Below are 23,924 nucleotides of genomic sequence, written 5' to 3' on the forward strand. Positions count from 1 at the left end.
TTTCCTCTTGTCCTGCTGCTGGTTTCCTGGGAGACCATTCCCCCACCTGGCTACAGCCTCCTTTCAGGTGGTTGTAGAGAATGATAAGCCCCCACCCCGAGCCTCTTTTTCTCCACGATAAACACCCCCAACTTCCTCAGCTGCTCCTCATCCCACTTGTGCTAAAGACCCTTCCCCAGCTCTGTTGCCTTTCTCTGAACTCCCTCCATCACCCCAATGTCCTTCCTGGATTCAGGGGCCCAGAACTGAACACAGGATTCGAGGTGAGGCCTGACTGGTGCTGAGTAACAGCAGACAATCACTGCCCTGATCCTGCTGGTCACATTTTTCTGATACAGGCCAGGATGCCTCTGGCATTTTTGGCCACCTGAGCACACGCTGGCTCACGTTTAGCCACAGTCAACCACCACCACCATGTCCTTTTCCATAGGGTCACTTTTCCAGTCACTCTTCTCCGCAGCCTGCGGCACTGCCTGGGTTTGCTGTGACCCAGGTGCAGAACCTGGCATTTGGCCTTATTGAACCTCACACCACTGGCCTCAGCCCATTGATCCAGCCTGTCCAGATCCCCATGCAGAGCCTTCCTGCCCTCCAGCAGATCAACACTCCCACCCAACTTGGTGTCATCTGCAAATTCACTGAGGGAGCACTCAAGCCCCTCATCCAAATAATTTAAAAATATATTAAACTGGATGGCTCCAATACTGGCCCCAAAACAGAGCCCTGGGGGGAGCACCACTGCTGACCAGACACATTTGGATTTAACACAATTGACTGCTGTTCTCTGGGCTCAGTCATCCAGCCAGTTTTTAACCCAAAGAGTGTACCCATCAAAGCCATGAGCAGACAGTTTCTACACAAGTATCAAAGACCTTACCGAAATCCAGGTAGACAATATCCACAGCCTTTCCCACATCCAGCAGACTGGTCACCTGGTCATAAAAAGGTGATCAGCTGGGTCAAGCAGGACATGACTTTCCTAAACCTATGTGGGCCTGATCCCCTGGTTGTCCTATATGTGCTACAAGATGGTGCCTTCCCAGACTGACAGGCCTGTAGTTCCCCAGATCCTCCTTCCAACCCTTCATGCAGGTGGGCATCGGCATCACACTACCCAGTCTCCAGTTCTCTGGGTCCCCCCTGGTTGATCAGGACTGGTGACAAATGCTGGTGAGCAGCCTGGCTCTTCCGCCGGCTCCCTCCGCACCCTGCTGTGGATCCCATCTGGCCCCACAGACTGGTGAGTGTCAGCTGGCACAGCAGGACACTGGCTGCTCCCTCCTGCATTACAGCAGGGCACTGGCTGCTCCCTCCTGCATTACAGCAGGGCACTGGCTGCTCCCTCCTGCATTACAGCAGGGCACTGGCTACTCCCTCCTGCATTACAGCAGGGCAGTGGCTGCTCCCTCCTGCATTACAGCAGGGCACTGGCTGCTCCCTCCTGCATTACAGCAGGACACTGGCTGCTCCCTCCTGCATTACAGCAGGGCACTGGCTGCTCCCTCCTGCATTACAGCAGGGCACTGGCTGCTCCCTCCTGCATTACAGCAGGGCACTGGCTGCTCCCTCCTGCATTACAGCAGGGCACTGGCTGCTCCCTCCTGCATTACAGGGGCTCTGTTCTGCTCCCTGTCCCTGCCTACCAGCTCAGCAGGCGGCTGCCTTGAGGATATTGGGTCTTCATGCTGAAGACTGAGGTGAAAAAGGCATCAAGTACCTCAGCCTTTTCCACATCTTTGGTTACAATGTTCCACTCCACATCCAATAAAGGATGGAGATTTTCCTTGGCCCTCTTTTTGTTGTTAATGTATTTATAAAAACACTTTGTATTCTCTTTCACAGTGGTGACAACATGGAGTTCTAGCTGAGCTTTCACCAATCTAATTTTCTGTCTACAAGACCTGATGACATCCTTGTACTCTTCTTGATTGTCTGCCCCTATTTCCCAAGGTTATGAACTCTTTTTTTTCTCCCCAGGTTCCAGTGAAAGCTCCCTGTTCAGCCAGGCCAGCCTTCTTCCCTGATGGCTCATCCTTTGGCACCTAGGGGTAGCCTGCTCCTGTGCCTATAAGATTTCTTTCTTAAAAGTATGTCCAGCCTTCCTGGACTCCTTTGTTTTTAAGGGCTGTTTCCCAAGATGAACTCTGAACCACTGTCCCGGACAGGCTGAAGTCTGCCCTCCAGAAGTCCAAGATAGTTTTGGTGAACCCCTTCCTTACTTCACTGAGAACTGAGAACTCCATCATATCATGGTCACAGTGCCCAAGATGGCCTTGGACCTAGACTCTCCAGTGGGAGAATCTAGATATTTTTTAATTGTTGTTGCTCTAGTAATAATAATAAGGGCAAGATAATTTCAAACAAATTCTGAAAATTCTAATAGGAGATATTACTGCCAAATGAATGAGAAAATATTTCAGATGGCAAATTGGTTTTCTTCTTCACTTATTTCAAGGGCATTGCTTATAATTTCAACAACACTCCTTTAGCCAAGATAGACCATAGTACAACTTGTTCTAAAAATAAACTGAATGTAGCGTCATGTAGACATAGCATTTTATTTCCAAGACACAGGGCTGTATTTTATAAAGGAGATAAGACAGACTATTTTTATTTAATCTTGGTGTTTCATTGAAATCCTTTCACTCTTACAGTCTGAGAAAAATTTAAATTTTAAAGATGAAAGTTTGAGGACTTTAGCTATGATACAATTAAGTGAAACGGCAGAAAAATGAATAAATATATAAAGTATATTTTATCACTGAATTGAGAAACTGGGATTTTTCCTCATTTTTTTCATTGTCAGTCAGACTTATTTTTTTACTTCCTTCACTATCTTTGCTATTCTACTTCTCATTGGTACAAGAACACTTCTATTTTCTCCACTGCTCCCCAATGCAGTATTGTCATTTTTCTCCCCAGGATTACATCAGTATCACCCAGGCATACACTCTTTTCACCACATGACATGCTAACAGACATAAACCCAGTTTCATTCTCTTATAGTAATCCCAGAAAATATATGCAAGTGCTAAAAGTAATAAGCTTCATAACTATTATTATGTATGGATGGAGCATTTAAAACCTCTTTTTTTTTCCAGAACATTAATTCTCAGACTTCCTAGATTCTCTCCCTTTTCCTTCACACACATATCTTTTTATAAAATTAAACTCATCATTTAAAAACACTTGAACTCACACATGAAGCTTCTTGCCATAACAGCTCCAACAATGCAGATAACAGCGAACAGGTGCATTGGTTTTTAAATTCTCCTAAACCTTTTATTCACTTTGCAACTCTTTCAGAACCTTTGTTTTCCCAACCACCATGCATATATACCAGCTTCACTTATCCAAGCTGTCACTTTTGTAGATCTGGCTCAAAATGAAGACAGAAGCATTATTTCACTCTATTTAACATTACTTTAATAGCTTGAAACAGTTTCCTACAGCTCAGACACTAATAAAATGAAATAGCACAAGAAAATTACAGGATGAAACTGAGTCTGTCCTCATCAAGGACAGTTAAAATTTACTAACAATGACAGAGATATTATTTTCATGTTATTTTTTATTTAATGGAAATGTTACAGATTCTGAGAATTATAGAACTATAGAATGGTTTGAGTTGGCAGGGATTTTAGAGATTATCTGGTTTCAATGACCCTGCTTTGGGCAGAGACACCTTTCACTAGATGACATTGTTCAAAGCCCCATCCAACCTGGCACTGAACACTCCCAGGGACTGGGAATTTACAACTTCTCCAGGCAACCTGTTCTTGTATGATTAGAAAGGCTTGATAATGTGTCAAACCGTCTATTTCCAAGCAAAGTAGCAAACCCTATGAATTGCTGGAGACAGAACTGTTCTATTATGCATTAAATATTAATTAAATATTAATCGACACAAAAACCCTGAACAAACAAACAAACAAAAAAAAAAACCAAAAAAACCCAAAAACCCCAAAAAACCTCCAAAAACCCAACAAAAACCCAACAAAGCAGGTCCCTGAAGAAAAATATATATTATTATTTTATTTATTTTTACTAAGATATCTTAGATTTTTTTTTGTTGGTTCATTTTATGAAACAGATTAAAAGTCAGCAAGACAATGCTTTTCTGATCTAACTTTCAAAATCCATACAAAACATTTTTGATCAACTGTTTTGACGCTATGACTCCAAATTCTTATAGCTCCCCATCTTTTATTGAATTTTTCACTGTGTAGTTCACAGACCACCTGAAAGACTACCTTTCTCGAGTCCATGAAATACAACAGCTAAAATCACTTCTCGGACACTGACTTTATTCTCAAGGCCTTTCACTCTAACGCCCACTCATATTATTGTTACTTTCACTCTGCTCAATCACATTATTGTTACTTTCTTGCATCCTATCTTGTATCCTTCAGGCAGTCATGCAACTGTTTGCTCACACTTCTCCCATACTTATACTCCCTTTCAACAGAAAAGTTCCCAGATGGCCATAGGAGAGCTCTGAAGCCTCCTCCTCAAGTGCTGATGCTGCTGGGACGGGAGGCTACATTAACAACCCACAATGGTTGCAGTGAACTTCAAACATTGACTGCCATGGGCTGATCAGCAGCACAGGTACTGAGAAGCTCCTGCTGAGGAACTCAGTAAATGCAACAATCGTCACTGATACATGTATCAAAGGCATGCAGTAACTTGCACAGACAGACTTGATAAAAATCTTCAAGTCTACTTTGCGAAGACAGCCCTCTGCTTCGTAAGTGTGTCTACAAATCCAAGCCAGAGCATGTTTTAACATCACAACCACTTAGTGGGGCTTGCTGTCATTGGAACACTGTTATTACAAAGAGCAGGGAAGATCCTTCCTCATAAGAGACAACTACAGCATTCAAGATGGCTCCAAGCAGTAATTCCATTTTTTTTTTCAGTGTTTGCTCCTTGGGAGCCAATCCCATGCTCCAAAAACCACATATTTCAGTAACAGACTTTTTCTAAAGACCAGGCACATCAGTCCAAGACAAAGTCATAGGGTTGGTTATCCCTGACATTCCACTCAGATGGGTAGCTCTCATTCCAAAAGCAACAGGGGAAGTTGGCACTGAGTCAGCTGATCCCTGAACATTGACTGGAGGAACAGGATTTTAGCATGAAAAATCTGACTGCAAGATGAAACCGGGAGCAGCATTCCTTTCTTGCTATTGATAAGTGTCTACACAAAGGATGCTGAGGCTCATTATGGACAGATCAAATGTTCCAGGCATGTAGCCTCATTTCTGTTATTCTCCCAGTCAGATTCACAGGCCTGTAACCCAATACCTGAAAATCTACATACATATATATAGATATATATAGATATATATAGAGATATGATTAGGACTGCAAGTCAGGAATTCAAGGGATTGCATCAAAACATTTAATCCTTATTCTTCCCTCCCACCAAATATTTCCTCCTGGGATATCTAGCAAAAAGCACTTCAGTTGTTGCCCAGGAAGGCACCTTGAGGAAGGTACATGACTATGTAGCCATGGGCCATCCTGAAATCAGTAAGGAAAAGGTATTAACATCTCTTTAATGGTCCATTATGTGAAGATTTCTTCTACAGTGGATTCTGAGCTTATTCCACACCTACACAATGAGCGTCACTACATTATTCTACATTTTAATTTTTAAAACAGAAGAACTGTAGTTGCAAAACGTCTCAAAAATCTGTGTTATGAATGAAACAAATTATGGAATAAATTAGAATGCATTAAGCACTACTGCTCTATGTACAAACCTGCTGCAGCATTGCTGCATCAAACTCTCAAAATAATCAATAAACTAAGCCCAAAATGCCTCAAAAACCCCAGAAAATATGAATGAGAACCATTAACTGGATAAAGAATTCTCAATCTGTACTAGAAAATTGATGCTTTCTGTCTAGTCACTGTCAGAAAAAACACAATGCATCTAAATTCTAAATCATGCTCATTGGAAAACTTTTCCTAATAATTTTATTTTCTTCATTCTCCCATTTTTGAAAGCGGAATGTAAATTTTCACTAAAAGAGCAGATTCTGGCAAAGGCCAGACAAGTCATAGTTCCTATCTGTAATAAAAGTTAGTGATTTTATTAATTTCACAAAACTAAAACTAACTGGGGTTGTATGACTTCTTTTTAATTGTGAACAGACAAGGTGACCTTGAAGCCCTTTCCAACTCCACCTTCTATCAAAGTAATGCTTTAATTAAGATGCTTTTCTCAAAAGAAACACCAAGTTCCAAAGAGATTCTCATTGGTCTTATCAGTCTGGAATTTCTAAATTACAGAAATTCCAAATGAGATTAAAGAAGCAAGTATGATCAGAGAATGTAATGATTTTGAGATAAATGCCAGAATCTTGGTCCAGAAGAACGACAGCAGGCTATGGAAAATAAGGGTCTATTTTTTCCTCTTACTCTTGCTAGGTAATATTGGCAGGCAGGCATAGTGACATGGAATGTCACATGCTTTGCTGATACAGCAGTGCCAGCAAGTGATGGATAACTGGGAATTTCAGGCATAAAAAGAATTAACATTTATCTAAAAATAGGTATCAACAGACATTCAGTTTCAATTTATGGAACAGAAAAAGAAATAATCAAACCAGATGGTATCACTTAATGAAAAATAGTTAAGTACTTTGGCAACACAATGATAAGCCTCATCTTATATAAAAAAGAAGGTTCAAGTCACAAAAGTAGGAGCAAATCATGTGAGGCGTGAATTTGACTGTGATTTACTAGACTCTAGACATTTCACAAGGCATCTCACCAAATTTGTGAACCACTACACAGTTAGGTAGGTTCTCCAGGCTGCTAAGAGTTGGTTGAAATGGAATCAAACTTTGACCTTCAAATGTTTGACATATACTTTGGCTAAGGCTTTCTTCCATCTCTAGATGTCAAGTTACATAGGAAGATAACTAGGATAAAACAATCATAAGCCCTGATTGATTAATTAAATTCCTAATTCTGTCCATAAGATCTAAGTAAAATCACAAAAAAGAAAGAAAATAGCTTTGAGTTCTCCAAAGCAAACAACCTAGTAGCTCAGGATCTTGTCTCTCAAGGAACACTTCTGAAGTTGTAAAGGTTTAGGAAATGTTATCTGTAAGTCAGGCTATGTTCTATAGGATGCAACTGTCACCCACAGGATAATGATCTCTAGAGCTGACCCGCTACACGCAGTGAGGAGATTTTCATCACAGGCTTGTCTAGACCAATCTATGCATATAGGAGGAAAAGTTTCAAAACACAGCATGTAATATGTGCCTTCTAAACAAATTACTTTCTGATGATCCAAAGTTGTGAACAACAATCTAGGATGTGACCTGCACTATCTTCTGCACAGAACTATAGCCCAAATTGTCTAATGAGTCTGATGACTCCAGAGCAACAGACTGAACTGTGGCTGCTGATCCTGGCAAATGCTGTCAGACCGAAACAAAACTCGATGCTACACTACAAAGCAAATCTTAGACACCTGAGGTACAAGAAGCCACATCAGTCATAAGCTGCAATGCAAAAGGTGGATGTCATATGTTAAAAAACTAAAGTAAAAGGTCCTTCAATATTGAGGAAAGTCACATGCCAGGGTCCACAGATTTTGTCCTGCTGAGCTCAAGAAATTATAGAGAGTTGAACTCTTAAGTCAAAGGATGAAAACATCACATCACCCAGATGTTCTTGTTCCAATGTCAGAAACACCAGAGCTTGCTTGAACCAAAGTTAATGGAGCTCCTCTAGACCCCTCCAACACTAAGTGCCATCCCTAATCACAATCAGTGCACTGACATCAAAGAAGCTCCAGCATGTAGTGCCAGATCTTTTATCTGTCACCTGACACTCATTCAATGTCTGTGCTAGAGCCCTATCACCATCCAGAAAGTTGTAGGTCATCCTTTCAAACCAAGATTAGCTGCAAGTAATCAGTAGGCACCTCTCCACCATTTTACATCCCCAGCAAGTACATCTCCTCCCAAGACAGGAACTCCAGCAACAGAAAACTATCTGGCAGGACTTCTCAAAAAGAGAGCAGCCTCAGAGGGCCAGTATGTCAACAATTTGGGGTTCTTTGGGGATGTAATTGTCATTCAAAGTTGGTAAGTGATTAAATTAACTACTTATGACCAAACTGTTGTGCTTGAGCAGCACAAGGATTTGCTACCTAAACTCACAGGATGAGCAAATGGCCTGTACCAGGATGTACTGCTTATTGCTCTGCCTTTGCATTGGAAGCTGACCCAGAGTGAAGGCTAAGATATTTGGTTTCTTCAGTCTGCAAGTTCCTCAGAAGGAGAATTTGCTCAGTTTCATCTGGAATTCATGGAACAATAATGAAATCATTTCCACTAATCACATCTTCTCCCAGGTTTTGACAGCAAAAATGGAGGCCTCTATTTAGTTACTGCTATTTACAGGGAATACCAAGACCATCATCATTACACCCAGCAAAACAGAAAACACTTTGAAGCTTACAACATTTAAAAAAAAAACAAACAAAGAAACCAACAAAAGAAAAACTGTCACTCCAACGTCAAGAGGCATGATGCTCCACATAACTAATTTGCTGATCACAGTATAAAGAACAAAAGAAGCTCCAGCAGGAAATACAGTAAGTTTGGCTTTCCACCTTAAGAACAGCATGCTACCTGGTCCAGACTAAGATGCTGCAATGGCATGGTTTGGATACAGGGACTTGGTGAAATGGGCTAACAAGTCTAAAGCTACCTAGCTGTGAAGCGTGGTAAGGTCTTGAGTGTGGTTAGTGGAAACTACTTCACTGCGTTTGCACGTGCAACTGACCAAAACTTCTCTTGGAAGAAGAAAAATTAGAACAGTTATTTCAACAGAACATCCAGTATGTCAGGAAAATATTGGCTCTTCTACAGAAAAAGGTAAGCCAGAAGACACTGGAAAGATTTACTGTAACAGGGAATATTAAATCATACCTTAAGGCACTGAGAACGCCTTCACACTATTGAGGAATGCTCATATTTAGGTTCCTGTTAGGGTTTTCTCCTATGTTACCCTGCTTTGACATAAATAATGTGGCATTACTGAAAACAGGTCCCATTCCTGGGTAAGGTTCTTGTCTACCTAAAGGTCTCCAACGCCAAGGGTTAAAGGGCTGATTTAAGATAAAGGCTAAGAATCTTGTTTCTCTCAGTGTACCCTAGAAAAATGCAAAAGGTGAGCTGAAATAGACAACATTGTCTGTAGATATTATTTATTTATTTATTTAAAATAATAAAAAATACTAAAGCTACACTTATTAATGGTATTTCACACTAACAAAATAAAATATTGACACCAAAACCACAGAAGGTAGGAAAAAAAAAAAAAATAAGTGCAGGTTCAACCTTGTCTAACAACTGCAAAAATTGCTTTGAATAAAACAAACTGGAGGAAGCCCTAGAGCCAACCAAACTAAAATCTATCTCTTCAAAGCAGCATTGATTGTGGATCAAAGGGAAAGACCATCAAAACTTCCCAAGCCACAATGTTTCTGCATGTCTGAAAAAGAATTAATTCAGAACAAATATGGAAATAATAGCAGGTCTCTGTTAAGCCAACAACAAAGAAATCCTTAATACCGTAAAACAAAGTTATACCAAATTTTCCATTTTTATAGCTACATGAAGCTCCTTTAGCACAATGTTTTTAAATGTTATTTATAGTAACAAAATCAAAGACTTGACATAAAAGTCAAAAGGATTATCATCAATGGTCTAGCTATGCAGAAGTTACTCTTCTAGTTTTCTGTTTCATTTGTGGTCTTCAAATATGAAGATGCAATACAAAAATACTTCCATACCACAACATGATCTGTTTCAACTATACTATCTCAGCATACCAGATGAAGTAACAATCAGCTTTTGGACAGCCAGCCACATTAAACAGCAGCATGCAAACTAACAATTCCAATGGCTAGTTTTCATGCTTTTTTTCCAGCATCAGTTTCCCTAATTAATTAGCATATTTTTCTTAAAGTTTATAAAAGGAAACAAACAGCCCTTAGTTAAGAGCTGGATCCTGTCAGGAGACTACTGCAAGAAACACATGAATTAAGATATTAATATTACTCACCCAATATGCACACGTCACCTGAACCACAAGGACTCTCCATAGAACTGGAAAGCACATAAGTCCTCAGTAACACAAGAAAACCTTTCTTTCAGAACAAAATTTGGAGAAGAAAGAGCAAAAATACTGGAGAGGTGATCCAGTACACAAATAACCAAACAAGGACTACTGTTCTCATTCTTGGGATTATCTTCTGCTTTATTGTCAGCTTGTGGCAAAGACTTAACTACATTTCAAAATACTACTTACAGGAAAGGGCAATAATTAGGACAAGCTATTAATAAAAAAGTGTTTTTAAAATGTAACCATAAACTATCATCCTTCATTGGCAGATGGTCTGTGCTTCTGAGCTCTGCATTCCCAAAGTGACCAGTCTCTTCTCACTCTGTTCAGGCCTTTGGTTCAAAGTCCTACAAATAACAATGGATCATGTCTGGAAGTCAAATGATAAAAGTTGGATCACTGCAGCCTACTTAAAATTGTCATCAGTTCTTATGTGGCAGAGTATCCTTGGGCATGTTTTGTTCTCAGTATTTTTCATTTCAATAGTTTATATGCAGAATTTTATGACATTAAATTTTTAAGAGGCGCAATTCACTATTTCAGGACTTCCAGCAATAGCTTGAGAGTCGTTGTGAAGCTAAACAGAAGATTTTTCATGTGAAAGGAATCACTACAAATTGCTTTAACTACTCAAGTGTTTAACCTTTCTATACAATTTTAATGAGTTCCATGTATGATCAGAAAACAACAATACGGCTACATCAAATGAGGATCCACTAAGAGACAAAGGAAAGACAGGATGTTTCTCCTCCTTCCTTGAAAGGTTTTCTTTTGTTCTCATTCTTTTAAGTGTTCTATCTTAGTCTATCAGACACAAAAAGCAGAAGACTGGCATGCAGATAATGCCCACGTCATACATAAGCACTGCTGTAGTCTGCTGCAAAGTACAAAGTGAGTTGACATATCGGGTCTACATCAAACACATGCCCTTTGGCAGGTTGTAAAGACAAGTTGCAATTTTGTCCATAAAAATGTGTGTTCTACAAAATGGGCTCTGTAACATGAACTGTTAGTGGTATGCCACCATTCCATTGATCCTGCACATGCGTTCATTTCTCAGGAATGCTTGTAAGCTGGGCTATGCCTTGCCCTAAGATAAGCAGACTTGCATGAGGAAAAAAAAAGCAGTGTCTCACAGACAGAAAGATTCTACTCTCTGCAGGAGACTTCTTCCATAAAATGCAAGTTCTGATAGAGGGCATGCCAGTGGCTCCTGCTTTACTGTCTATATCACATACGTGGTATTTACAGTAAGAGATTAAAAGAATGGGAGACCTTTCCTGCTTATGTATTAAAAATTAAGAGAACAGCTTGAAAAAACTCTGCATTGCAGGAGGTTTTCAAAGACTCCCTAATCAAATACTGAAAATGAGTAAATACAACACTGACAGTTAGTCTGGAGCCTCAGCACTTACACATTACAGTGTGGTTTAAGACAGCCATATTTTCTGAAGTACTTCTGCTTTTTTCATTGTGAATATGGGAAACGGAGACCTGTGAAACAACTCCAGGCTCAAGTCCAGTTCGTGTGTTCCTTTTTATCCATAACTATTATACGGTACATTATGAGTTTCAATATAGATTGAATACAGAGACATGACCATATCAATTTCTGTCATAACTACTGTCAGAGAAGTAGTAACAGAGAATGTATGAGGCAAAAGTGTAGCCACAGAAGGAAGATGATTTTATGACTGTGAAACAGAACTACTACAGAGACGCTGTTGGTATCATTAACTACCTCTCCCACAGATTTCCTGAACAGCTTTGAGTAAGGTACTTAATCTTTCCATGTCTCAACTCTGCATGGGTAAAGCAGAGGTCAAAATACTTAACCTCATAGGCATGTTGCAAGTATAGAAACATTTGCATTTGGGAAGCTACTGGGTGCTGCTAATAATAGTTGTGTATGTACAATCGAAACATAAAATGAAAATCTGCATAGGCACCATTTGAAAGGTGTACAAAAAATTAAGTATGGCACCTCACAACAAACAAAGAAAACATAATTAAAATTCTGCAGCTCTAGTGAGTGAACCTATAATAGTTGGGAAACTGGCATGCAAGTACATAATTTAAAGTGCACATTGTAATACATGGACATGAAAAACAGAATGATAAAGCAATGCCAGCAATGTTATCTGTATAATTTCATACTTTTTAGCACTTCACTTTGAAAGCTTAATATTGTTGTAATGTAAGGGCTTTTATAGAAAATCTACAATGTAAATATCCATACAATTGCTCTATGCATTAATTCACCCTCTTTTTCCTAAAAATAATTCAGCAGTACACAATTTAGCAACATATTGATCTAGGTAAGTCATGAGTCGTTTTTTGTGAGTAGGTATCAATCACTTCATTGTTTACTTGTCTGTGGAAAGAAATTGATTTAATCAAACTTTGCAGTAATACATTATTGTATCCCAAGAAAACAAAGTCATAATGAACCACCAGGGTCCTAACATAAAACACTGTAAGGAGCAGCAATTTCGGCTTCAATCTTTCATAGTGATTTGTAAACATATGTGTGTATACAGGTAACAAAGACTAATGTAAGACTGTAGCTGGTCTGAGCAGTAGCATATGTCATTCACATAACAGACCTGGGACAAGCTCCGCAGAACTTAGTAACCCCAGGAGACTGGACAAAACCACACTGTGGACCTTGTGAATCTCCACCACTTACATACAACTGTGTATCATCTTACATGCTACTTGATTTTTGCAAATCATTACTCTTCTGGGGGAAAATGTGAACCAATAGGACATCATGAAAATAAGACTTTTAGCACTTCTTCACAGCAGTGGCTCAGCCTTTGTTCTCCAGAGGCTTTAAACTTTTCCATGTATTAGACCACATGGGAACAGCAATTTTACTCGATGCACAATAAATTCCTTTATGCACATTCGTCAAACAAAATACAGCTTACAATGGTAACTGTAGCAGCAGTTTGAAAGAGTAAAGTTAGGATAGCATTTTGATGTATCTTATGGACTTTAGAATGCACGTTTGTCAGCTTAGAGCATAGAGAAGTACCGTAGCAACATCTGCTGCCAAAACTACTTTGGCAAAGGTGAGTATTTTACTGCAGTAAAACTTCTGTTACAATCACAAGAAATAAGAGAGTACAGTAGCGACACCATATCAGAGCATCTTCACTAATGCTGCATTATTACAAAATGTTGGGTGATGTACAACGAGCCACATCAGAATTTAGCACTGCCCAAGCCTATGAGAGTACCTCGATACAGCTTACAGAGACATCTATAGGTAGTGTCTGTCTAATACCTTAAAATTATTTACATAGGCGAGAGAGGCTGAACTTCCTGTCTAGGAATTCATATAATGAGGTGAAAACATTTTTACAAGGAAAGCGCTTCACAAATACACTCAACAAATAATAGTAATAGGATAGCATTACGCACTACCAGAAACAGATGCAACACTAGTAATGGCACATTGCTTAAACAATTCAGTCTGTAACAGAGATGAATAAAAGATAAAGTTCGTGTAGATACAAAAAAGCAACGCAGCCAGCAGCCTATCCTTCCAGCTTTGTCATCTTTCTACGCACTCGGCTGGAGCTGAACCAGACCCAACTTTGCAGAAGACACGCATACGGACGTGTACAACCATACGTGCTGTACCGTGCGTTAAGTATTTGTTGCAAAATTCCTCGAATAGAGAGAACCCAGACGTACTCCGAAACGGGAAAACAACATAAACAATGTACTCTGTTACACTCAGCAAACAGCAATACAGAATCATGAGAACAGATACAGTAGGGTAAGGGAGACAGTTTCTTAATGAAGTGGGAATGGACCGAGTCTCCAGAGCCACGGAGCCTTTCCAGAAGCGGGTTACATTGCCCCGGACATTGCCCAGCTCCCTGGTGGAAGTAGAGAGGGTGAAGCGAAATCGCAGGTCAGAGTTGTCTCAAACGCCCCTCACCCCTGTCCTGTCCCCACTAAAGGCACAGAAAGGCAAATCCCGGCTATTTCACTTTTCTCTAGATTAAAAGGAGGGATTTCCTCGGGATATCTGATGCACGAACTTTGTAGAGATAAACACGGTCCCTGCACACACACACACACATGCAGAAAGAAGAAAAGAATAGAGGCATTTCCTCACGCACACACCGCAGAAGGGACGTAGGTATTTCTTCTCTCCAGGCAGGCGGGGACGGGCGGCAGAGCCGCGGCTGCCCGGACCGCCAGCCCGGCTCAGCCGGGCACACGCACCCGCACCCTCCCGACGCTCCCGCACGGGCACTCCCGCGCTCCTGCCCGCTCCCTCGCACACACGCCCCGGCTCTCTGTCCCCCGTTCTCGGAGTTCCTCGCACACTCTTTCCCTCGGACTCGCTCACACGCTCTCTCTCTGTCTCTCCCCCTCCCGTCCCGCCTCACAGTGGCCCCGACCGCCGGCAACAAAGCGGCGGGCGGGCAGCGCGCCGGGCTGGCGGCGGCGGGACGCGCTCACCCCGCGCACACACACACACACACACACGCACACTCACACACTTACACACACACGCACACACACTCACACGCACACGCACACTCACACTTACACACTTACACACACACTCGCACACGCACACACTCACACACGCGCAATGCTGCCGCTGCCACCGCGGCACCTACCAGGCGGGCAGCCTCGGCCCAGGTGCGGTCCTTCTTCTTCCTCTTGTCTTTCATGTTTGCATCTCATTGAGGTGGTTCGGGGGGGGGGAACGGGGGGAGGGCGGACCGGGAGTGGGGGGGGGGCCCGGAGGGGTTCCGCACGGACAATGATACGGTGACACCGAGCTCTGGAGCCCCCGGGGCGGGAGGGGCGGGGGCGGAGGAGGAGGAGGAGGAGGAGGAGGAGGAGGGTGGGGGCAGAGGCTCCCCGCGGCGGCGGCACAGCTGTGACAGCTTGAGGGATGCTCCGCCGCGCTCACAACAATGCGCTGTGACGTCACGCGGGGAAACCGCGCCCGCGCCCAACATCCCCACGGCGGCGGCGGCGGCGGCGGCGGCGCCCCCCGCCCCAGAGCGCGCCCGCCCCCCAAGCCTCGCGAGAGCGGGGCCGCGGGCCGGGGGCGGCGGCGAGGGGAGCGGGATGGCGGGCCGGCCGGCGCCGCCGCACTACAACTCCCGTGGTGCTCCGCGGCGGCTCCCCGGGGACGCGGCGCTGGGGGCGCTGCCGGGGCGGGGGCGGGGGTCGGAGGTGGTGGCGAGGGCGGCCCCCTCGGCCCCTTCTCCTCCCTCTCCGCCCTCTGCTCGCTTCGCGCTGCGCCGCGTTCCGTAAAGCCAGCCCGACATACCGCCCGGCCCTCTCCCGGCGTGCGAGCCGATCGCTGGCTCCTACTTACGCTGACTCCCCGGCCCGGCGGTGCCCGCCCGTGCCCTCCTGGCTTCGGCCGGACCCGCTGCGGGAATGCCGAACCAAAGGCAGCCCCGGGCGGGCCGGTGCCAGCGCGCAGGGACCCCGCGTTAGCGCTTCAGCTCCTTTTCTTGTCGGAACACGAAAGAACATCTTGTTCCAGTGTGTAAACAAAGGGAGTTGATGTGCTGCGCTCGTAAAACCGCCGAAGGAGGTTTTCTTTAATTGGATGACCCAGGATTAAGATACCCACGAAATGCGGAGCGAAGGGGCTTGGCACACCTTCCTGAGTTGCAGGATATTGCTCTGCGGGGTTTTTTTCCCCCGTGTTTCCTCCCTTCGCCCAGATTATAAACTGCATTAGGAATATTATCGAAATACATTAGGTATTTTTTGTTCGGATTGAAACGAGTTAGAAATTCAGGGTTTTCTGTATCCATCTATTCAGTGCCTGCTCTCCCTCCTTTGTCCTCTCAGTAGCACCCGTGTTACGCCCTGCCTTATTCTTTTGGTAACATTAAACCTTATTTCTCCGTAAATAAACAGTTTAGCGGGGGGGAAAGAATCACGCCAAACCAGCTACCACAGTGCTTAGTCTGTTTTATCAAGAAAAGGACCAGGACAGCCCTGAGGACCTTCAGCCCCTCAAGGAAACAGAAGAACCTGGTAGCGTTCCCCAAATACTCTAAACGAGCACTCGCATACTCTGGTGTTTTGGATCTTCCTCCTCATATTTATATTTTAGTGGGAAATGATGCATGGAAGATAGCACCTTTCCAGATTTCATTATTCACTCGCACTTATAGAAAAATATTAAAAATGTGAGAAAACCAAAATTCTGTTAAAACAGCTGCTTCTAAATTTAGTTTTGATTCCAGTCTATATAGCATTAAGTAGAGGATTTAAGTATGCCTCAGAAATGTTCTTGAGAAAAATGTTGCATCTGCAATGTTTCAGGTTTGACAGGTTGTGCAAAAATTTTTACAATCAGCCAGTTGTCGAAAAAGGTGCATATTCCAGTGTTATTTACTGAATGCTGCCTTTGTCACCTCAGTAACATTTAGAAAGAAAATGCTTGCTGTTACTATCACTTCTCTATATTTTGTGGTTTTGACTTCATTTCCGCCATTTTATGTCTCTGTCGTACTTCAGGTTTTTTTTTTTTTTTTTACCTTTTTTTTCCTCACCTTTAGTGGCTTGGTATTCCAAATCACGCAGGTTTTATATATCACATCTCATCGCCCATGCTAAAAACCTAAGTCTGTAGTAATTGAGTACTTCACTACAACTGCCTTTGAAATACCTTCATTGTTTTCAGTATTGAAAATACAACAAAATAAAAAAATGTAGGGACATTTATCAGTCATTGCCATCATACCTGGCTGTTGGAATAGGGAAAGAAATATTCTGCGTTAGTTCCCACCACTTCATAGGTAGCTGCTTCGCATACATAACATGAACTTCTGTTACGAGACCTCTGGTTGCAATGGTGGCGTTGGACAGAAAAGGACACTGTAAGGAAAAAAATGTTCAGTGAGCCCTTGAAGCTAATCTGACTTTGTGGATTTTTTGGTTGATTTGGTTGGTTTCTAATATTGTCTGCTACAGTCAGGATTTAGGCTTCCTTTTGGTATTTCTGTGGACCCCTGGAGTAAACTTTTTTGTTCTATTACAATGGTTAAATGACAGTGTCATGCTGTAATTTAATTTATTTGCATCATTTTTACACAATCCAGGTGCTCCTAAGTCATAGAATGGTTTGGATTCAAAGGGATCTTAAAGATCATCTAATTCCAGCCACTCTGCCATGGCCAGGGACATCTCCCACTAGACCAGGTTTCTCAATGCCCCATCCAACCTGGCCTTGAAAGTTCTTTCTGTTGTTCACATTAAAATGATTTGGAATCATATAGTGACAGTTAGGGGCACTGCCTTTGCTGGAGAAAGAAAACCTGTTATGCTGTTTGCTGTGTTGGAGGACCCACTGGAGAGTACCCACCAGAGCAGAGAGCTGGGGTTACTCTCTATGTTTCATGATAGGATAAAAAAAAAAAAAAAAAAAAGGAATCTGTACTCCTGAAATAGATTTTTTTTCTGCAATAAATGTTGTAGCTGAATCCAGTAAAGTTTGCCAGCATACACAGAAACCAAGTGCCTCAACAGAACAGTACACTTCTGCTTTAAGGGAGTTAAAGTCTTATGTAAGTCCAGAAGCACAGCAGAAAAAGGTCAAGTTCATCTTATGAAAGAAAACATTTGCTATTGATTATAGATACTGTTTACTTCATGAGTTGGACCTGACACTACAGGAGATGGTAACTGATGCTTCTCTAACTGGATTGGCAATAGGAGAATTAAGAAATGGTGAGCTGCCTCCAAACTACAACCATTGGAACTATAGCTAAAAGCTCAGCATATATAGTATGTATGTGTGTATATATGTGTGTGTGTGTAAATATTTACAGTCTATTGTAAACCAGATTGGATAACCTGCAAATACTGCAGAAAGATGTTGCATTAAAACACATAATGAATTTTTAACTAAGCAATATTTATGTAATGTTACAGTACCAGATGTTACTGTTTTGACTGTGGATGGAATCAGTTGTTTATTATGGATACATTTTCTTGCATCTGTAGAATGGTCAAATGACATTGGAGGCTGATTTCTTAGCTTCAGTACCCAGAGAATGCATTTACCTGAACTGCTATAAAAGTTTTAGGCTTGACATTATCTAGTAAGCCACCCGAAGAACATTATTCTTGTTTCCTGCATAGAAAATTACTTTTGATGTCTACTGCCAATTTTTATTCTTGTGTACAGTAATACTCCTGTTAAGCAGGAATCTGTGACCTCCACTTCTTATGCAAGTGTTTATATATATATAAATATGTATTGCTTCAATACAGTGAAACACTGTTTCAATACAAATTCCAGTTTCAGCTCTTACAAAAGAACTAGTATCAGCTGTTACATGAAAATGCCATATGTGTGCAGAATGATTTATTCACAGCATGACAATTCAATCTAATGTGCCACTTCTACAATGGAAATTATATTCTCTACAATTGAACAAGAGATGCTGAGTTACAAGATAATTAAGAAAATATCCCAGAAGATACTAATGGAGTAACTGCATTTCCTAAATTAGTGTTAGCACAGTGGTGACAAAAAGAAGACCAGAAAATCTGGGTTTCTGTGGATTTATGGGAAACCAAAGCCATTGGGATTGACAATTGACAGTTAACCATTTACAGATACTGGTGTCATAGTTGTAGAGCATGTTTTATACTATTGATTTAAAGAATGCCTATTGCCAAGTATCCAGATAATTTGAGCTTCACAGCATTTATTACACTTTATGGAACGTATATCTTTTAGTCAGATGCCATATGGACCTGAATCAACATCCCAAATTTTTCAAATATGTTACTAAGTCATAATAACAAGCTCAGAATCTGTTACTGTATCTGCTCAGGATGATGTTACTGTATTTAAAAAGTGTCCTGAAGTTGATTAAAAAAAAAAAAAAAACAAAAAACAGATCCAGTCTATACTTGATATGGGAGGGTGAAAGTTAAATTTTGCTAAATAGTAGCTCATATGCAGAGTATTCTTCTCTTGAGCATGCCATTTTTTCTTTGAGATTGGTAGAGGTCATAGAATATGTGGAAGAGCTCACTCTTCCCCCCACTCCCCCCCAAAAAAAAAAAAAAAAAAAAAGTAAAAGAAAAATCACAACTGTATTTTTCAGTTCTCAAATCAAGGTATACATTATTTAGGTACAACTAAGTCATATACTTTTATTCCTAAATGTGCAATACATGCAGACTATTAAAAACAATGCACTGTAAAATCTAAAGTTTACCTGAGACCTATCTCACGTTAGCAAATTTTCAAGTAATGAAAGCTTTGACTGTAAATAATGAGGATTTATTCTGTTGGCTTTAGAGTTCACCACAATGGTCATTACTTGGTCTCAGACCAAGAATGACCAAATACTATAAATATAGTGTTATTTCCTTTTCTCCCTCCTATAGCTCTCCAGCAGGCAGATAAACACTCTGGTCTTTTTTTATGGCACTGCAGCTGATCTAATAAACGTGGTTGCAGCTAAGCTGTGGCCCACTTTGCCCTCCCAACATGTGAGAAGTGATACACCCAGCATAGAGAGCTTCCCAAGCAGTCACCTTCCAAACTATCTCCAGGCAGCACTTCCCTTGGCCATGGTGGCCATCATTTTTCGTACTACGGATATGGAACCACCCTTTCCCAAATCCATAGGGACAATTTCTATGAGGAGACCATTGTCTTTGAACGATGAACAGTTTACAAGATGCCATAAAAATGTTGGAAAGAAAACATTTCTTTGTACATACACAACAGAAGAGTAGAGAACCTGCCTCTGAGGCATTGCACCCCAACTGCATATAGATCACACCTCCTGGCAGTTCTGTAAATCTCAGAGGAGAAGGAAATGTCTGCAGATGGCTCACAAGATTACTTTCATTTTTATATGACACAGTTTAGTCAAATCAAAACCACAGCAGCTGATAGTTTATCTCATCTGTTCTTTTTTAGATGCTTATCTAGTTGATTATATGGAAGTTGCCACATGGATTGTAAATATGCAATTATAAGAGAAAAATAATTAAAACTGTTTACTTGTTATGTCTGATTTAACAGAAATTACATATATTCCTATCTAGAAAGAGATTCTAGAATTCTGAATGTATGGATGCTATTCTAATACCATATTTCAACCTACAGAATTAACTTCACCCACAAGATAGGCACATGTAGAAATATCCCCTCAAGTTATATAAAATTTCAAGGAATTGTGGAGGTGTCCCAGAGGAGTTACAGACAAAATTTATACAACATGCTTATGGTAAGTCTGAAGTTATCCCAACAAACTAATGATTGCAGGAAAAGTACTGGTATCCAGAACCTGATATGAAGAATTGAAGCTTAATACTAAAACTACTTACCAAAATTAAGACAAGTGACTCATGCAGTACCCTTACAGCCTACCCCTTACAATTTTTTTTTTTTTCTGTGAATAACTGATATCACAGTCAATTTTGGCAACCACATATTTTTTTGGCAATTATTCCAGCTATCTAGCTATCTTTCTGTAATAGGCAACCATAAAATGACCCAACAGAGTATTTACATTGTGGGACATCTGCTGCTACACTTGCTTTCTGATCTGTTTTCACCCACAACTGAAAACTGTAAGAATTAGTACCATTTAACTTCTTACAAGGAATATTTTTTTTTCTGAGAATATATATAAAATGTCATCATCAGGTAAATCATCATTTATGGTAAAGCTGATAGGGAACTAGAATTTTAAAAGAGAATTCACAGATGACCTGAAAAAATACAAAAAAAAATCAAAACAAAACAAAATAAAAAATAAACAAACCCCAAAACTAAACCAAAAACAAAACCAAAAACAAAACCAAAAAAAAAAACCCAAAAACAAACTGTGAAGACCTTCTCAATGGACTAATTGCAAATTTAAGGAGTAACATGCCATGCATGTAATCACATAAATAATTTCCTAAACTGATGCCTGGAGACCTATGCATACTGAACTAAATGTTGCTGTGTTGAGATTCAGATAGAAAACACACAGTCCAACATTATGAAAAGTAATAAAGATAATGGTTGTACTACAGATATGTCATTTAAATTTGCCTTTGTAAGTTCAAAAGCCTGGAATACTGCGAAAAGGGAATTCAGAATATAAATTGTCTCTCTAGCTTGTTTGGGGAAAGGACTACATACATATAAGCTATCTTTGGGATAAGTACACAGCTTCTTGCACCTGCTTGCCAAGGGCAACTTGGAAATATTTTGAATTGTTTGTGCATAATGGATTGCTTTCCTTTACCTTCTTTGCATTGCAAGATAAATGAACAACACAGTCTGCTCAGCCTTCTGCTACTTGCAGGTAGCAGAACCTAGATGCATCTGCAACTTTTAGACAATAACAAAAATAGAAGAGAAATAAAATATTAGTTTATTAACACCACAGACTTCTTAAAAAGGGGAATGGGGTTGATGCAGTGCTGGCAGAGGGCATTTCTCAGGTGCACTGATGTGAAAAACCAACTTCAGTCTGGGGAATCCTTTTTTATGTTTAGTTGAAACTCTTGCTGCAGAAGTGGTGGTGGGTTTTCTCTTTTGCTGCTCCTTTATGGCTGTGAAAACAACCATCAGCTATACCATATATATGGTGTTTCAGCACAGATCAATAACCTAATCTGGTCTAGATGTATTATATTATATTTCTCTATTTAAGCTGTGCCAGTTCTGCAGGAAGAACAACATATTCTCTTCTGAAGTTAGCAGACAAATCTGTGAATGCTTGGAACAAAGAAAGACATTGAGGTGCTGGAGTGTGTCCAGGGAAGGGCAACCAAGTTTGTGAAGGATCTGTAGGATATGTCCTATGAATAGTGGCTGAGGGAGCTGGGGATGTTTAACCTGGAGAAAAGGAGGCTTGGGGAGACTGTATCACTCTCTACAATCACGTGAAAGGAGGTTATAGCAAGGTGGGGGTTGGTCTCTTCTCCCAGTCACCTAGTGACAAGACAAGAAGATGTGGCCTCAAGCAGCACTTAAGGTTCAGGTTGGTCATTAGGAAGAATTTCTTCATGGAATGATTGTTAAGCATTGCAAAGGGCTGCTTAGGGGCGTTGTGAAGTCACCATCCCTGGAAGTGTTCAAGAAATGACTGGACATAGCCCTCAGTGCTGTGGTTTGTTTGGATGGTCATGTTTGGCCAAAGGTTGTACTCAATGGTGTTGAAAGTCTTTTCCTACCTTGATGATTCTGTGATTCTCTAATTCTGCAGTTCTGCTGATTGAGGCCCCAGCTCTGCAAGACACCCCATTCACACCAACACTTGCAATGCCAGTGCCATTTTCATATTGTCTTATATTGGCTGTTTAAGTATAATATAACAGAAGCCAATTAATGACCAATAACATAGTTATTAAAATGACAATATCTTCTTTTCTAACCATAAAAAGGTATGTGTTGTAATTTGCAACAGAGACTGGTCCTTGGGAGTGTGAATGTAATGTGGTAATCACATCAGATATTAGTTTTTAGGCATCATAACAGCAAAAGTATATACATATATATCTGTATGTCTAAATTGAACTTATGCACATTTGACTGATATACTCTTTTTAAACTGTTAATAAGTTTAAACATTCTATGACTATCACACAAGAAAGTAAGACTTACAAACATGCTAGTTAGAACTATGAGGTTAACATTTTTTATATCAGTTTTCAGTACTTGGTTTCTTCAATCATCCTTCTGTTTTTGTTCTCAGCTACTCTCTGCTATATCTCAGATAAACTTATGCCCATGCTTAAACAATTGTATTTTTTTGAGCCATGCATTTTCTATACTCCAGCCATTCAACCAGAGATCACATAGACCTTAAAAGAAATAAAGAAAATTAGTATTTGATACCACCTTTTTCCTTATATAAGAAAGAATTTCCCACTACAGTTAAGGAGTAAAACTTTCATTTCTATTAATATATACAGTTCATCATGTTCATTATAGGCTACAAAATTTAATTTAAATATACTATCAATACTGAACATATGACTCATCACAGTTTAGTTGGCATGTATTTGCAAACGCAGTGATATTTCAAAGTTTAAAGGAAGGTGAAGTCTGAATCCCTTTCTATTCCCAGTTCTATACCCTTTTCATTTTCAAATATGTGAGTAGTCCACTGAAGTTCGTGAGACCAGATGTGTTAAGGAAATATTTAAACATTAGTAGAACCATGCAGGCTCCCAGCATGGCAACATGAAATACGTGCACTGGAAACTATTTGGCTGGATTGCAGAGGGCACATGGAAGAGACACATATCTACAATGTCTGGATCTGCTGTTTCTTTGTAAATTCTTGAAAAATCAAAAGTGAGTATAGAGTTTTCCTACTATGCCTTGTAGATCTTGTACTAAGACATGGAAATAACTAACAGAAATTGATGCTTTAATTCTCTAATTTCCAGATTTTTTTTTAAAGTATCCTTTTAAATATGTGAAGTTTATGAAGTTAAGAAAGTTAATTTTAAGTAACCATTTAAAATTAATTAAACACAGATGATTTTGTATGTTCTTCTAGAAGAATTAATAGCTATGGAAGTTCATTGTCATTACTGCACATTGACTGCATAACTACACTGGGTTTTATATGGCCCTTGTGAAGTTTGTGGACAGGAAACCCTATCAACAAATTATGATAAGTTACTGGAAAGCTAATTTCAAAAATGTAAGGATTTGCCTGGCAAATGACTCTTTTTAGAGCCTGAGGCTAGGGCAGGGGCAGAAAGTAAAGATT

General features: G+C 40.6%; 1 protein-coding gene across 8 annotated transcripts in view; it reads right to left on the reverse strand.

Annotated features, from left to right (window-relative positions):
* The window catches only part of ASXL3 (ASXL transcriptional regulator 3), a 122,234-nt gene extending 107,291 nt beyond the window's left edge, over positions 1-14,943 (reverse strand). For 2 of the 8 annotated variants that reach the window (XM_068189657.1, XM_068189649.1), the window contains exon 1: positions 14,814-14,894. In XM_068189657.1, coding sequence (XP_068045758.1) covers positions 14,814-14,867 — 54 coding nt within the window. In that variant the 5' untranslated portion in view covers positions 14,868-14,894. Of the gene's footprint in view, positions 1-932; positions 1,024-14,307; positions 14,547-14,813 lie in introns of those variants that run through there. The other 6 variants (XM_068189667.1, XM_068189675.1, XM_068189683.1 and 3 more) reach the window with 6 other exon arrangements.
* Positions 14,944-23,924: the final 8,981 nt, after the last annotated feature.

This window comes from Anomalospiza imberbis, chromosome 1 (genome assembly GCF_031753505.1).
Source record: "Anomalospiza imberbis isolate Cuckoo-Finch-1a 21T00152 chromosome 1, ASM3175350v1, whole genome shotgun sequence".
NCBI classification, from domain to species: Eukaryota; Metazoa; Chordata; class Aves; order Passeriformes; family Viduidae; genus Anomalospiza; species Anomalospiza imberbis.